The 16,667-nt window shown below is 42.8% G+C and overlaps 1 protein-coding gene across 2 annotated transcripts in view; it reads left to right on the top strand.

The window, feature by feature from the left end:
- The first annotated feature begins 15,265 nt into the window (after positions 1-15,265).
- erf (Ets2 repressor factor) overlaps positions 15,266-16,667 on the top strand; it is a 27,207-nt gene continuing 25,805 nt past the window's right edge. For both annotated transcript variants that reach the window (XM_076301977.1, XM_076301976.1), the window contains exon 1: positions 15,266-15,842. In XM_076301977.1, the coding sequence (XP_076158092.1) occupies positions 15,821-15,842 (22 nt within the window). In that variant the 5' untranslated portion in view covers positions 15,266-15,820. The remainder of the gene's footprint in view (positions 15,843-16,667) is intronic.

Here is a 16,667-nt window from a genome sequence, read left to right as displayed (position 1 = left end):
AACGGAATGAAAAGCTTTACTGAAAGACTTTTAAAACTGACCCACTGTTGGGTCAGTGCATCAGCTCAACACAACTACCAAAAACATTCCTCTCTTTTCTTTTGCATTCAGTCTTGCTCATATGTTGTTTGTATTTTAACTCACAATTCAACAATTGCCACAACCATCTTTTTTGTCATTAATAGGAATTATAGACATTGTTTTTAGAACAACTCAGTTTTTGTCTCTTGTTCTTGTCTCTCAATCTACCTCTGCTCTTAGCTTTTTCAGACTCACTTTTGATTGTGAGATCATTTAAGAAAATAGCAGTTATCCATTTAACAGTAGTTGATTTTTTATATATAGTTTTTACATTTTCATTTTGGCCAGTACTATGCTGGTGCTTTCATTGCCATCTCATGCAGCTGTCTGAGGACACGAGTCTCTTGTTTCCCAGTTTGTGCCTAACAGTTCACCACTGTAAAACACTGTAAATATTCCTCTGATCTCTCACACATACAGTACATACTCAAGCTAGACAGTTTGGTGTGCTTAATGTCTCATACTGTTGATCTATACAGTTATCCATTGGCTACCCCACAGTTCATCCTTTTGGTATTCTGCATACATACCTCTTGCAAAGTGCAGTTGTCAACAGGTCAAACATATCCAGCATACATTTCCACTGTACATTCAGGCATGCACAATGATGACCATAATTGCACATACATTTTGACTGTACCATAGATGTAGACGTAGACAGAAATGCACACTCTTACATACACACGCGCACACGCACACACACACACACACACACACACACACACACACACACACACACACACACACACACACACACACACACACACACACACACATAAACACATGTGACTGTAAGGACAAATGGAAAACAGGAGGTCTCCTTCGGCCAGTTCTCTGATACCTTTTTCATTCAATTTTTTTCCACACTCTATCTCTCTCTCTCTATTTCTCTCTCGGATACCAAAGCGTTTGTCCAACCACAGAGTGTTGGTGAACAAGTGTTCAGACGAGACCTCAGCCGTGTTTGAAAAAAAAAAAAAAAAAAAGATACAACAACAACTAACAAACAAACTTTTAAAAACACATAAGTAGTAGAACAAACCAAATAAACTACAGAACAAAGGGGGGAAAAGCAGACGAAGGAGAAGGAGGTATACCACTGTACCGCCTCTCTCTCTCTGCCCCCCCCCATGCTCTCTGTTCCCTCTGCCCCTCTCCCACGCCTCAGAAAGATATGATCGAAGGGCCAAAAATGGAAAGAAGACACGGAAGGATGGAATGGACGGACGGATCGAGTAAGGACACCAGGCCGAAGGAGGAGCAAGCTGGCTGAAGAGGAAGGGAAAAAAGAGGACAAAACGAGCAGGGGACAAGCGGAGGGAAAAAAAATGCCGTGGAGACGGACCGGGACGGGGATCGAAACCAAATAAACCTAAAACGAACAAGACGTATACCAAAACCAAAATCTTACAAAGGACTGAAACTGAGCAAACTTAAAACTGAATGACATAAAAACCAAAAATAAAAGAGGACGAGATGAAGAGCCAGAGAGGATGGAGAAAAAGAAAAGAGAGAGTGATAGAGAGGGAGAAGGGTACTCAGAGAGCGGTGGAGGCCTGGGCATTGGCCACACCTCCGCTCTCCTTCGCCGTGTTCGCTTGCGGACAGGTGGCCTCCTGTGCGTCGTCACCTATTCTCTCTCTCTCTCTCTCCCTCGTCTGCGTCGACGAGATCGACGCGTGCTGCCTCTTCGTCTCGGATTGAGGAGTGTCTTCTCACCTCGCTGAACCTAACTTCAAAATATATCTATTTTTTTGTTTGTTTGGTTTTTTTCTTTTTCATTACATTTCGCTCTACTTGGTCTGTCTGTCTATAACTGTATGAATTTTGTGTCATTGCTTTCATATCGCGGGTTGACCGGGGTGATGTATTCCTTATTTTCATATTCTTGTGGTTATTTGCGTTATGCTGGGGGGTTGTGGGGCGGGTGGGGTGGGAGGGATAAGGTTGTTCTCTCATCAGGTGGTCTGGAAATGATACTGTGAAAATGTAGCTTCCAAAACATTTTGATGGAGAATGTTGTAAGACAAAAGACCGAAGCCAAAACTGAAAACCAAAAGTGAACATGTTTCTTTTTCACTCACAAAGCAAACCAAATAGCAAACCAAACTAATGCACAAAATGGGTGGGAAGGAACAGTTGGTGCTAAGCCTCTTGGGGAGACAGCGAGGGAAAGTGTAAGAGTGTGTGTGTGTGTGTGTGTGTGTGTGTGTGTGTGTGTGTGTGTGTGTGTGTTAGCAGGTGTGTTTGTAAAGGCACAGATGCTGTGTGCCATATAGCTCTCAACATAGCCACGTTTCCTCCTACACGTGTGAGTTATTGATGTATGCTTTTTAAGTGGGTATGAGATTGTGTGTGTGTGTGTGTGTGTGTGTGTGTTTGTATGTGTGTGTTTGTATGTGTGTGTTTGAGTGCTAATGTTGACTGCTCAGAGGGAAAGCATCCTCCATCATATTGACCAAACCAGAAACAACCGGTACGCAGAATGCTCTTCAAGAACAGTTTGTTCCTAAGATGGTGTTGAAGCCTTTGAGTGCCACATACACCGTAGTGTACATGAAACCACAGAAACCAATGAGAAACATCGTAGGGTGGGGGGTGGGCGGGTTCAGTATCAACTGACATACAAGTTGACAAAACACTTTTAGAGGGAATGTACCTGTTAGTGCTTCAATAGATTTTGTAGGAAAAAAAGAGATCTATGTTCTACTGCTTACTTATTGCTAATGTAAAAAAGGTTGTGAAAATCCTTAAGAAATGTTGTTCATGATGATGATGATGATGATGATGATGATGATGATAACGACTTGATTTTAGACCAAAAGCTTTAAACTGTCTCTCTTGGGGATTTGCGTTTGAAGATTTGTATTTATTCGTGGGAGGGGCTGTGTTTTGTTGATAAATTGTACCTTTATGAAATTTAATTTTTAAATAGGCCTATCCTTAATTTGCTTATTTATGTATTTATGTACTGTTTATTTATTGGCTGATCTGTTTGAATATTTGTATGAAACTGGATCATGGGGTGGCTTTGAGAACTTCGTGTGGCTGAGATTATGTCGAGGGAAGAAAAAATAATGTCTTTTTAACAATGTGCCAATTCTTAAAACCAAAACTAAACACACAAAAGAAAGGAAATGCCTGAAGGACTTTTTGTGAGGTGTGCAGCTTGATTTAAGATAGCTGTACTTGATCAGAAAACACAGGAAGAGAGACTTGAACCGGGAGGGCTGACTGAAAACAAGCTCTTGCTTTGCCTTCCGTGACCACTATGCGTGGCCATTCACAAAGACCCAAGCATGGCTAGCTTTCCTTACACTTTCAAGTTCTCTCTCGCTCTTTCTCTCCTCCTGTTGTGCTCTGCTGTAGTGATGGGTGTGTATGTGAGAGACACTGTGTCATATACCTCATGTCCTATGATAAAATTAAAAAAAAAAAAACAACTAGATGAAAGCTTTAATGTGAAACGTGACCAGGCTCAGGAGAGGGTTCAACTAGCTTCAAGAAATGTGAGTTTAAGGGTTTTGTAACTTCCTCCCCCCAAAAAAAAAAACCCATCTTCCCTTTGTGGACTTTCTTTTCCTACCGACAACCTCACTTAACTGGCTGAATAGCGGCTGCCAGACAGGACAGAGAAAAAACCTAACAATGGAGTGTGCTTTTTGCCCATATTGATGATTTAACAAAAATAAGTTCTACAGAGGTTGTGGCTGTGTAGGTGAGCTTGTGAGGGTGTTTTCACTGCGGAGGCTCCAATGTGATACCAAAGTTTAACCTCTGTAGTGTTACCCCACTCATGACTCCCACACAGAAACACACACACACACATACACACAGTTTCCACTCTACGATTGATTCCATATATGCAAACATGAGGGAGCCTTGCCTCCATTTTAAGCTTTATTTCCACCAAAAAAAAAATACAAAGTCAATACAGTGCTTAATATGGTTACTTGTGTTCATGTCCATTTTGCAGATGGAGGCCTCTTAAACTGATGGCAAACACTTTGGTTTTAGATTTCAATCCAAATATCATGTATCATTATGGCTGGAACTTGAAAGAGAGATATCCACAGAGAAACCAACTAACCCCTCCCTATACTCTCTTTGATTAAGAAATGAGTTCACCTTTTCTTTTGTTATTTTTCTTTTCTTTTCACAAAACAGCTTAAATCCAAAGGTAAAAAATGAGGATTTGCAAAGAAAGATTTTACTAATGAAAACCTCAATAGTGAAAACCAAAGAGCTATACCATATCTTAATCTTTCTGTTCCTCTCTTCTACACAGCATCGTGATAGACATGTAATTTCTTTAACTGTTGAGCTTTAAGTTAGACAGCAAAAAAAGACTCCAGAAGTTCTTGCTAGGAACACTGACATTTGATGAGGATGAGGAAGACCTAAGTGGCGACGATTTTGGTGGTGGTGATGTGTCATTTTCTTTCCGACTGAAAAAGAAAATCTCTGTATCTCTGTAACCTACTGTACTAGCCTCCTTTTGAGTTCTCCCTCCTCTCTGTTTTGTGTGTTATACCTCCTGCGTCCTCAAGGCGCTCTGAGTTTGTAATCCCCTTTTTAAATTTTCCTTTCTGTTCAGACTGTTGAACTGTCCCTTACTCATTGCTCTCTGTGTGCCTGTTGTATGGGGAAAGGGGGCAGGGGAGGGAGGGGGAGGGGGGAAGGGGCTAACCAACCAATAAGTGTTAGGATTAAAATACGACTTTAGACCAACGCAGTCTCTGTGCTTCATTTCCTGTGACTCTTTTTAAAGGGTTTGATTTGAGTTTGTGGCCCATTAGAGAGCTGTAACGTCGTACACAGAGTGAATTATTTTCTCCCTTATCTGTCTTTGGTCTCTGAATGTCAGAAATGCTGACTTGCAGCTTCTTGAATCATATTGGGCTTTAAACAACAAAGGTTAGATCGACACACTTTCCAAATTCAATCATAAACATATCCAAGGATATTGCAACTGAACAACGGCAATTTTCTGAATCTGAATGAATGAATCATACAGGATAATCAGTGTTCTTACTTTCTTTTTTAGATTAGATTAGATTCAACTTTATTGTCATTTAGCAGAGTACAGGTACAGAGCCAATGAAATGCAGTTGACATCCAACCAGAAGTGCAAAGAAGCATTAAATACCAAGTGGAGGTAGTATGGTTGTGTATACAATAGAGATTAAGAATGTACAGTGTATAGTTGGATAAATACAGGTTTTCCAGATGACATGTCTACAGATCTATACAGAGTATGTTGAGTATAACATTTTATATAACTAATATATATATATATATACATGTAATATACATACATTTAATTTGGCATATAGTATGGTGTTAGCAGTGCAAGGTCATAGGTGAAACAGTGTAGGAGTAAGTGTAAACAGGTAAACAGTGCAGTAGTAAAAAGTAAACAGGTAAATAAGCTAAAGTGCAAATGCTAGACAGGAGGTGAGGTTTTGTTCAGCAGTGTTACAGCCTCTGGAAAGAAGCTGTACCTGAGCCTCTGGTGCGGGAGCGCAGGCTCCTATCGCCTGCCAGACGGGAGTAGACTGAAAATACCATGGTTTGGGTGGGTGGCATCCTTGACAATGGATTTGGCTTTGTTTTTACAGCGTTTATGATATGTGTCGTGGATGGAGGGGAGTTGGGAGCCAATAGTCCTTTGGGCAGATTTAACTACTATATAGTGCCTTGCGATCAGTATGCTCTCAATGGGACAACGGTAGAAGTCTGTTAGAATCCTATAGGCTATATTAGAATAATATATTCATAGAAAATAGACTATTTATATAGGCTATATTAGAATTAATGGTTTAGCCTAAATGTTACCTATATTCTATTAGGCTACCCAAAATGAATTGTCCTTGAAGGTTATATTAGCCTGTCTGTGAAGGAAATATTTGTAAATGGCCTAACCGACCAAAGGGCCTAAATTATATTAATAAATTATGTTCTTATCTTTGAAGAGACCAAATCACATCCAGACCATGTCCTGTCATCACAAACAGAACATATATTTTTGACATAAGTCTAGAATAAAGATAGCTATAACCCTGTTCTTTTGTCGTTTTCACAAGGGGCTAAATGTCTTGAGAAATAAGCATTTCCCTGTAGACTTAGTTCAGTGCGCATGTGCTTAGAGTGGACATGGCCAATCAAATGTCGCATGTCCACTTTTAAGTGAGTTAATCACCACGATCCTTATAACCAAAAGATGCGGTAAAATAAGCTACACTCTGACAGTGACTATGAGACAGGAAACAAACATGGCAACATAAGACAGGAAACAAAAAAGGCCCTCGATAACCGCGTGAGGGATTGGCATAGGTCCGCAAAATGTCTACTATCACTCAGGACTAGGCCCAAATGTAGCCTATTCACTATAAAGCTCTGCTGCATTTGAGAAGGTCATGGCCTCTTCAGAAACAGCATAGCCTACCTGGTAGTAGGCTTCTTACGGCAGTGATGCTACCGCTGTGGCGATGAAATCTTGTTGGCCACAGGCCTGTTTGGAGGGGCGGGAACCCTTCGCCACCAGTGAGATTTTCCAGTCAGCCTTGGGCTACAGCTTCCTCTTTTCCGAGAATGCCTGTTTATCCACAACGATTTAGCCGGGGGAGCGTATGCGGTGGCCTGGAGGCCCGACGGCCCGAGCTGCCAGGGAGTGGTTGGCGGTGTGTGAGGGCCATTGACGCACAACTGTATCCAGACACCCCGGGGAACTACCAGACAGCGACGGCTGTAGGTCTCAATTGCAGCAGCCCATTAGAATTACAGTGGCTCGCATGTAGTGACACTAGATATTTGTTTGGGAAATATGATTATTCAACTCCAGTGCCTGCCACCCACCCACTATTTAAACATTTCACGGAAAGGGATGTTTGACAGCAACTGTTTTTCCATTCCCACGGCACCTCAGCAGCTTGCTGACTGATAACTATTTAGACATCTATTTTAACAAAATATAGAACACTTTAAAACAGACAAGAACGGAGACTATAGGCGTAGCCTAGTAGGCTATTGCCTAATTAAGATATGGCAACAAAATGTCATAGCCTAGCCCTGCTGAGTCGGTGGTTGAACCATGAGGCCTAGGCCTATAACTTTTTACAGACATGTTACACCGACACTTTGTCTGACAATACATCAAATGACATTTTAAACTAATGAAAGCATGAAACGAATGTTTGAGATTTTGGCTATGTAAAGTCCATGGAGTGTAATAGCAAAATTCAGTTGTAATTCAGACAGTGGTGTTATAATGCGCTTAACATTTTTACAATGAACTGATTTTTTTCACGGCAGCCATTTTTGACACGAAATATATAGCAGGCCCAGGTAGCCTAATTAGTAACCCCGTCCCCGTCCCCAGGACCGTGGAGTCACATGATATTTCATCGTAGCCTCCTAAAAGAACGGTATCGGTCACGCTAAGTAGGCTACTGACGGTGCACCACTAGATGGAGACATTGTCTAAAGCAAATATGTGCAGGATTCCTCTAGACTAGAGCTTGTAGTCAAACCACAGTAAAACCATTAGATATGATTTGACCATTAGTTTTACATTACATTTTTATTTGGATAGACTATTCATTAGACAAAGAGAAGCAAATCTCAGATATTGTTTATGATTGTTAAAGGTTGTTCTGGTGTCTTACCCACAAAGAATAAACGCGCTCTGATGTTGGGATATTTTGAATAAATATTTGAATTTAAGTTGGCCTGTTGCAGTTATTAAGGTCACAGTCCGTAGCCAACCAGATGAAATATTAGAATGAGTATTTTACTAAATGTTTTCAAAATTCACACAATTGCCTGCTTACATTTTAAAACTAGACTACACGCTGTCACAGGAGGACGTATTTTCCCAAAAAACAGGTAAACTCTATTACAACCAGTTTTCAAAGTAAATCGGATCAAAGTAACTTTATTTGCGCGACCAGGGTAGACTAGGTCGAGCCTACACATGAGAATGAATGAGCGCCGCACATAGGTCAAACCAAGGGCAGGTCATACTTAAAAGCTAAGCAGGCATAACCTAAAACTAAAAAAAAAAAAAAAAAACAGGCGTCACAGATAGGCTAAGTAATCCCATGCGTTAACCAGCCGTTTTGGTTCTACCAACATCATGGTAGTAAGGCCTACAGTATGTTTGGCACAGTTGCTGACATTGGTCATGACAAAAATGCAGCTTTAACATGGTTGAAACAATACTGATACTCAGCTAGTTGCAATGCTGTGGCTGGATTTTCCATTAGAAAGAGTAGGCCTACTATTGGCCTTTCACCCCTGAGGAGGATTGTGGGAAGCCCGAAGGTTGATGTCAACATGTCGTATAATGCTCCATTGTTAACTGCTCTGAATAAAAGTCTGTTCAGCATAAATGTGAAATAAATACAATCTCAGCCTCCAGAAAGCTGATTTTTTTCCGGAGTGCTGAGTGTGGCTGCACGTTTCTGAGGTTGGCGCTCTGGGCCGCCGGCTGCCCACTGCAGTCACTCGCGTTGCCACTCCACCCCGCTCGGCCAGGTCGGTGCCAAGCCCTGGCTGGGCTCACATCAGAGCGGCCGCACCCCACGCCACAGACACACAGCTCTGCCTTACAGCCACATGAACATGCCAAGATACACTCACACACACACACACACTCACACACACACACACACACACACACACACACATAGACACACAGGCAAACACACACTGCTATAATCATACTCCCTGTCTTTTTCTGGTCTGTCTCCCTCTTTCTTTATGTCTGTCTGTCTTTCTGTCTATCTGTCTTGTTCACTCACTCATTCTCTCTCACACACAAACACACATACACACACATATATTCTCCATTTCTTATGAATTTATTTAACCTTATTTTGCCAGGAAAGTCCCATTGAGACACAATGTCTCTTCTGCCAGGGAGTCCTGGTCAAGATGGCAGCAATAGTTTGTAGTGTGTTGCTGGTGTCCAGAGACACCAGTAACACACTAATACACAGACAACAAAGCCTAAGGAGAGCTAAAATAATAAATTAAAATAAAATAGAATACTAGGTATACTGTTCAGTGTAAGCTGAGTTTAAAGTACTTTAAAGCAACACCAAGGGGTTTTTGTACCTTAAAATAATGTTTCCAAAATCGTTTCAGTGGTTCATTAACTCGTAACAGGGTGAACGGAACTTCTGCATTCGCTTCGCAACCCTCTATTGGCTATAACCACACTATGCAAGTTTGCCCAATCGGGTAGCGGATATGTAGTTTGATGGAATGAGACATAAGAAACTACAAATTTGACTTGCTTCTGATGTCGCAATACATCATACTTTCATAAAATCATGCAACATACTCTACCTTGTCTGTAGACATCGTTATATTTGGGGCAGCCTACTGGTTAGCACTTCGGACCTGTAACCGGAGGGTTGCCGGTTTGAACCCCGACCAGTAGGCACGGCTGAAGTGCCCTTGAGCAAGGCACCTAACCCCTCACTGCTCCCCGAGCGCTGCTATTGATGCAGGCAGCTCACTGCGCCGGGATTAGAGTGTGCTTCACCTCACTGTGTGCTGTGTGTGTTTCACTAATTCACGGATTGGGATAAATGCAGAGACCAAATTTCCCTCACGGGATCAAAAGAGTATATACTTATACTTATTTCCAAAGCTGGTGCTGGATAAACAAATAGCGTGTGTGCGACAAAGTGCTTTGGTGTTGCTTTAAAACATTTAAGGAAGGTAAGGAATCCAAGTTGAGCATGCTTTGAATACATATATCCATTCACAACCATACATACATTTTCACACATAGCCACATCTGTTAGGCCTATCTCTCGTGAATATGTTTTCTCTCTCTTCTAAACTCTCCATGTACAAACACTTGCACTCACTGCGCTTTCAGCCTCAAACTCTGCATACATACACTGTACACATTCATCTTTCTTTCAAAAAATGCACAATTCATTTTTTTTTTCTTTTGAACACCCAGACGTCATTGCGCTGTACAAACTTTCTGTAAATACGCTGCAAAGATTCTTCACCTCTATGAACTCAGTCTGAATAGACTTTCTCATCAAGTTCTTCTGAGTGAAATAAATGTGTGTGTCCTTACACTTGACCTTCCCAAACACGAAAGAAGATTGTGTGTCTGTGTGTTTGTGTGTGTGTGTTGGAAGGGAGTAATTTAAATCCAACAACGGTCATGTTAACAGCATATACTGTTGAAGAGGAGAAGTGAAAAAAGCTGATAAAAGTAAAAATGGTGCCAGTTCAGGAAAATGAAAGAGGAGGAGGACAAATAGACAGGGTAGCATTAGGGGAAGTTGGACACATAGTGCCAATAGAAGTAGGAAGAGCAAGTTCCTTGCTGAGATACAGAAGACCCTGTCAACACATACACACTGTGCTTAATATAGACTGACACCGTTCCTCACATGCCTTTGACTCTCACTTTCTCTCCCTCTCTCCACCCTTCTCTTTCTCTCTCTTTCAAACATTCTCTCTCTCTCACTCACTCTCAAAAAAACACAAACCTTTCTCTCTCTCACACACACACGCACGCACACACAGAAGCGCGATTACTTTCCAGCACAAAAACAACATATGTACATTTTTCAGACTTCTGTGCACTACCTCAACTCTCAGCATTCTTGCTCTCTCTTTCTCCTCTCTCCCCCCACCCCACACTGTGTATTGGAGGATCGCTTTGGCACAGTGCCGGAAATAGGTCAAATATAACCCGTGCATTCCATTCTCAGCCCCTCTTCCTTACTCACTTACAGTGGCCTCTCTCTCTCTCTCCCTCCCTCCCTCACTCACTCTTTTTCTTTCACTCACTCACACACATGCACACTGTCTTCTCTCTCTGCCAATGGATTTTATTTACACGTAATTGAGTGGTCACAGGGCAGCTGTGGCACATTTGAAATCTTGACGCAAACAGTTGTCCAGTTTCGTATGTGTGTGCAGAAGAATGTGTGTGTGGATAGATGTGTGCCCATGTGCATGTGTGTGTCTGTGTGTGTGTGTGTGTGTGTGTGTGTGTGAGGGAAAGAAAGAAAGAAGGAGAGCAGGTATTATTACTCCCATTGTTCTATAAATATTAACATGCCTCCATTCCAATAAATTGTTCTCGACCAGTGTTTATTCACCAGATTGTTCCGATAAATATTTCTGTCGTGAACTTTCCTCTGTTTAGGAATGGGTTCATCTTGCTCTCTTTTTTTTTCTCTCTCTCTCATTTTCTTTCTTTCCTTCTGCCTTAAATCTTTCTTTTCTTCTTTCATCTGCACTTTCTCAGTTTCTCCCTCTGTCTCTCTCGCTCCCCTCCATTGTTTTCATTTTTCCCTCTCTCCCAGTCTTCCCCCATTTTAACCTCCTAACCCCCTTCTTCTGCCCCCTCCCCTCCAACTCCCGGGCCCTACCCCTCCCCTCGGCTCTCTTCCTCTGAGAGTGAGAGTGTGGTAATCCTATTACACATGTGTGAATACCAGCTGGGACAAGGAAAAGGGGTGGGAGCCAGAGAGGAGTAGAGGGTTGGTGTATGTGTGTAAGGGGTTGAAAGAAGTTTCATATTAGTGAGTACTTTACTTTATTAAGATATTGGCAAAGTGCTATTTAAGAGTGTGTTTGTCTGTGTGTGTGTGTGTGTGTGTTTGCTGTGCATGTGTGTGAGCATGCTTATGTGGCTGTAATGTAATGGTGTTTTTGGTGGCTGTCTGGAGGCTTTGAGGTGACTGTGTGAGCGAGGGGAGAGACAGGGCCTATGTGTTTCCTCTGGAGTTCAAGCGCCAAGAAAATAAACAAGTCCTTTGATCACAAAGAGCTCATTCACTCCCTCTCTCTCCCTCTCTCTCTCAGTCACTCCCACTTACTCTCTCTCAACTCTGTCTCGGTCCCCCTCTCTCACTCACAGCCTCTCTCCCTCTCTCTCACACTAGGCCTAAGTCCCTCTCTTTCACTTTTAATTCATTTCCCCTCCCCCCATTCCCCTCAGACCATACCCTTGTGTGCTCTTCCTCCACTCATTTACTTCACTCCTTCTAGTTCTCCCTTTCTTTGTCGTCTCCTCCTCTTGTTCCGTGTCTTCCTCTGTGTGCCACCCCCAACCCCCCACAGGTTCACGTCCATGATCTCCTTGCCCCAGCTGTGGATCCCTCCGACCGTGATGATGTCACCGGTGCTCTTTGAAGAGATAGCAGTGGCGGACCGGAGACCCTAATTAGGGCTGAGGAGTGTGAAGGAGACCTTAACGGGCCCAACATCTTCATAACGCTGATGACACCCATTACAATGACAAGCAGCACCTAAACAAACACACACACACACACTCATTCTCTCTCTCTCTCTCTCTCACACACACACACACACACACACACACACACACACAGACCACCATACAAAAGCCTCCTTTGTGTGTATGTTTTTCTATGCATGCCTGTGAGTTTATGTGAGTGTGTGTGTGTGTGTGTGTGTGTGTGTGTGTGTGTGTGTGTGTGGTGAGTATTTGTCCTCTCCTGGGTCATTATGGGCCATTATTAGTGAGGGTCTCCAAGGGTGGGGCTCTATGGCCATTAAGACCCATCACATAAACATACGGCTGACTCAGTCAAGACTTCACTCTGTTACTACTCCTTGAAAGCACATACCACATTTCCATACTAATGCCATTAAATAAAGGAACTCCTTTCATCAAACACTCATAAACGTCCAACAAGTCCTCAATCAACTCAATTGGAATCTAATCTTGTTTGTCACTGATCATGCTGATGAATAAGGCAAAATCTCCCAGCAGATCGACCTGGTGAGGAAACGGGTTCTTCCACCTTCCTTCCATGTCAATGGTGCCGTGGAACTCAGATACCATGCCAGGACATGTCTGGTAACTCCAGATACTCTGAACGCTATTACAACTGTCTGGTGAGCTTGAGAGAAGTTCAGTTTATTTGCTTTTTTGGCGCACTGTGTTCTTCTGGCACCAGACAAGGACACCCTTCATCCCATAAAGTAGAATGCTGTTTTTTTTAGTGTGTGTGTGTACTGTAAAAGAAGTGCTAAAGATGAGCTCTGGCACTCTTAACTGATCGGCGCCACATAGACTGCTGTCAAGTCCCTTGTGCTCTGAGAATGACTCCACTCTTTCTTACTCTTCTCGTCTCTCTCCCCTTCACTCCTCTCTCTTCTTTCTCTTCTCCTCCTTTTCTCTGGTGCGCGTCTGTCTGTCACTCTGATTAGGGACGGCGAGGTCACTCGACAAAGGATGAGACTAAGGCGTTCACACAGAAAGAAAAAAAACAGGTGCCTGTTCTGTGAGCTCTAGAGAGCAGGGTGAACGCCAGCAGAGCAAGAAATTAGAACCAGACACCAGAACACCCCGAATCTGAGGGTACTTTGACCTTATGTGAAGGATTACAAATAACACTTGTGTTGTCAGCCAGATTTGATTATTTTCTGATACTGCACTGAATGTCTGTTTGGCCAAAAGATGTAGCAGTCAGAGGGAAGAAGGGATATGGAAACAGGATGGCAGGAGAGGGAGGAAAACAAAAAGAGGAAAGAGAGAGGAGAAAGGGAAGGAGAAAGAGGGATGCTAGTAGGTGTGTGTATATATGTGTGTGTGTGTGTGTGTCTGTGTGTGTGTGTGTGTGTCTTCATTTGTAGCGTTAACACAATAGCGTTACTTTGGCGTGAGTGTGTGAATGCCTGGGAAATGTCACCCACTGCCTTTGAGTTTCTGCCAACAACCACTCAGGGAGAACAGAGGACGGCGAGTGGGAAAGAGAGACGGGGGTGATAGAACTGCGTGACAATGTTGGGAAGGCCACCGACACACACACCTCCAGATAACCGCCGCGTACATCAGCACATACATGCTCAATGCTCCATGGCAATTGCCATTATGTATTCCTTCCCACTTCCACCACCAACTCACTGTTTGGTCAATCCCTGTACTACAAGTGCAGTGCATATAAACACACTAAAGTTGCTTAAGGGCTCAAGGTCTACCTTTTGTAAGACAGACAAATAAAAGGAACAAATCTATTGAGAAACAGAGATTGAGAGAGAGAGAGAGAGAGAAAGAGAGAGAGAGAGAGAGAGAGAGAGAGAGAGAGGACGTTGACTGCTGCGTTTTCAGCCTACACATATGCTGTGTTTACAGCTGAAAGAAAATAACTTCAACTTAACTAATGTGCTTTGATAATCAGTTGTGAAAGTTCCTTAAAAAGAGCAAAACCAATTTAATCAGGAGAGGTCAGACTTCCTTCAAACTATGGGGCAAGAAGACCAATTTGTTCGGAATAGCATATGATTTGACATCAAATCTATTAGTAAAATCATTGAATTGTTGACTAAGCTAATTCAATTGTTGGCTTATAACATCTGACATATCCGCAATTAGATTAGTTTTCCTATTAAAATAGAGGACTGACATCGAGATGTAAAAAAGTCAAACACAGACTAATAATATTGAAATAAAGGCCTCAGGTGAGGTAGGCCTATGTCACAGAGTAGGCTAGCCTAGTTATTAACACACTAGGCTCCATGATTTAAACAGGATAGAAGATATGTGCAGCTCTGTTTTGTCTGCTAGCTAAAAGTTGCCTCTGATTTTGAGTTACGAGTGACAAGGCCTATGAGAAATGAGATGGCTTGAGACACTTTTCGAGAGCCAACAGACCTAGGCCTACAATACAGACGACAGTATATGTAGCCTTTAAAGTTTGTAACAATAGATTATAGGCCTAGACTAAAGCATAGCACTCTGAAATATTGGGTTGTAACCTATTGATCCTAATGGGTTGTGTGCTGTAGCCTAGGCCTAGTCTGTGGTCAGTTTACACCATCCGACTCCTCACGCTTTGAAGCAGGTCTAGTCAGTCAATGTTTTTCTTGTGATGCCAAACCTAAAAGCAACCAAACTCCATAGTTCTCATGTATGGGGGTGAGTTTGTTAAACAGTGTTTCTGTTTTAGCATGCTTCTCTGTTCCACACAGAATCAGTCAGAATGAAGTCACCACGCTGGTGGCGTTAGCGGTATCCACAGCAACCCTGCGTGCGGCAGTGACGCCGTGACGCCAGCCAGGCAAATGGCGAGTAGGCGTGACCCATCTCCCCCTCCCTGCTCCGCGTGGGCGGCCCCGTGTGGTCGGGAGAACGAAACACGACACTCCTCTACAGAGAGAAGGGGGGCTGACGGGGAGAGAGCGAGCCTACGGAGTGAGTGGAAAAAGAAAAGTCTGTAAAAAGAGAGGGAGAAACTACCTCAGACGGCGAGCTTTTTTCCTGTTCGAACGTGCCATGTTATGACTGTGGAAATGACGTGTGAGTGTTGAATATGCAACATTGTATCACGACTAAACTGATTAACAGTGATACATTTCTCCAAAATCATCGTTTGGATTTTTGTACAATTCCTTTCTATCGGCACGTTGGCCTGGGACTTGCTGGCCTCCAACTTTGCAGTAGTGAGATTGCTGGCCGGGAGAAAACTAATCGCCTAATAGACTCGGAAAGAAACTAGAGAAGGACTAGTTGAAAACAAACGGGGGAGCAGTAGGGGGCCCGAAGTGGAGCGCCCGAGAGCGAATTGCGGACGTAGAACGAAGAACGAACGGAGCGAGATCAGCCACGGGAGAAAAGTTTAAAGAGGTGTTTTGCGGTTCTCACCGACAGGAGAGGGAGGGTGGCCGACTTCACCCGAAAAATTTGTTCGCCGAGCAAGTCAGTGAGCGAAGCACACTCAAAATGAAAACCCCGGGGGATACGGGTAAGTCAAACTGCACGATCACAAAATGTTCAGTGAAATAGTGATGGGCTCCACTGTGCACTAGTGTAAGAGCGTTTGTGATGATTCTGAATGACACCACATTTGACTACTAATAATGTTAACGTAATTGTCCGGGGGAAAACTTGCTAGCTGAATATACGGACACGGTACTTTTAAAATTAAGTTATTATGGGGATGTCCATGGATTCGGGAAATATTCAAATGACATGGCTATCTATAAGATTGCTGTAAACTATTTCGTAACTTAGTTTGCACACAAAAACGTTAACGTAGCTAACGCAATGTCGCTAGCTTTAGCTTTCATACGATTGGTTTGCCGTGGCGTTGGTCAGGCATATCGTTAGCTGTTTGTTACTAGCTAACGTAGTCCCAACTTTTGTTGAAAAGCCATCGAGCCAATCTACGAAATCTTTCCAAAGGAAGAATGTGTTTATGAACACAACACGGTTTAATATGGCTTGACAAAGTTCCCCCTTCTGGTTTGCTTTAGTTCAACCCAAATAACAAGTTCGCTAACTGATTAGCCACCGAGCTGCCTCTCTTAAAGCTGTTCGTTCAAAGTTTGTTTCAACTCTTCCCAGTTAGCCAACTAGTTTTTGTTACTTTAATAGTTCATGGACATGTTCTTTGTTGACTTGTGGAATGTATTTGACATTCAGAGTGATGCGTTGGCGGCGTCTTCTAATGTAGATTCCCTTTTAAAGTCTTGCGTGTGGATGTAAAAGTGATGGTGTAGTTTCTCCTTACGAGTTGGGTTACAATAGGTTCCACCATTTGCCTGTAGCCAAGTTGATCTTGCCTTGC

This window comes from Alosa pseudoharengus, unplaced genomic scaffold (genome assembly GCF_046254945.1).
Source record: "Alosa pseudoharengus isolate Yale_2024_CS ecotype anadromous, Long Island Sound unplaced genomic scaffold, YU_APseudo_1.1 YU_APseudo_1.1_scf_23, whole genome shotgun sequence".
NCBI classification, from domain to species: domain Eukaryota; kingdom Metazoa; phylum Chordata; class Actinopteri; order Clupeiformes; family Clupeidae; genus Alosa; species Alosa pseudoharengus.
The sequence above is the reverse complement of the archived record's forward strand: the minus strand, read 5'-3'. Positions and strand labels throughout refer to the sequence as shown.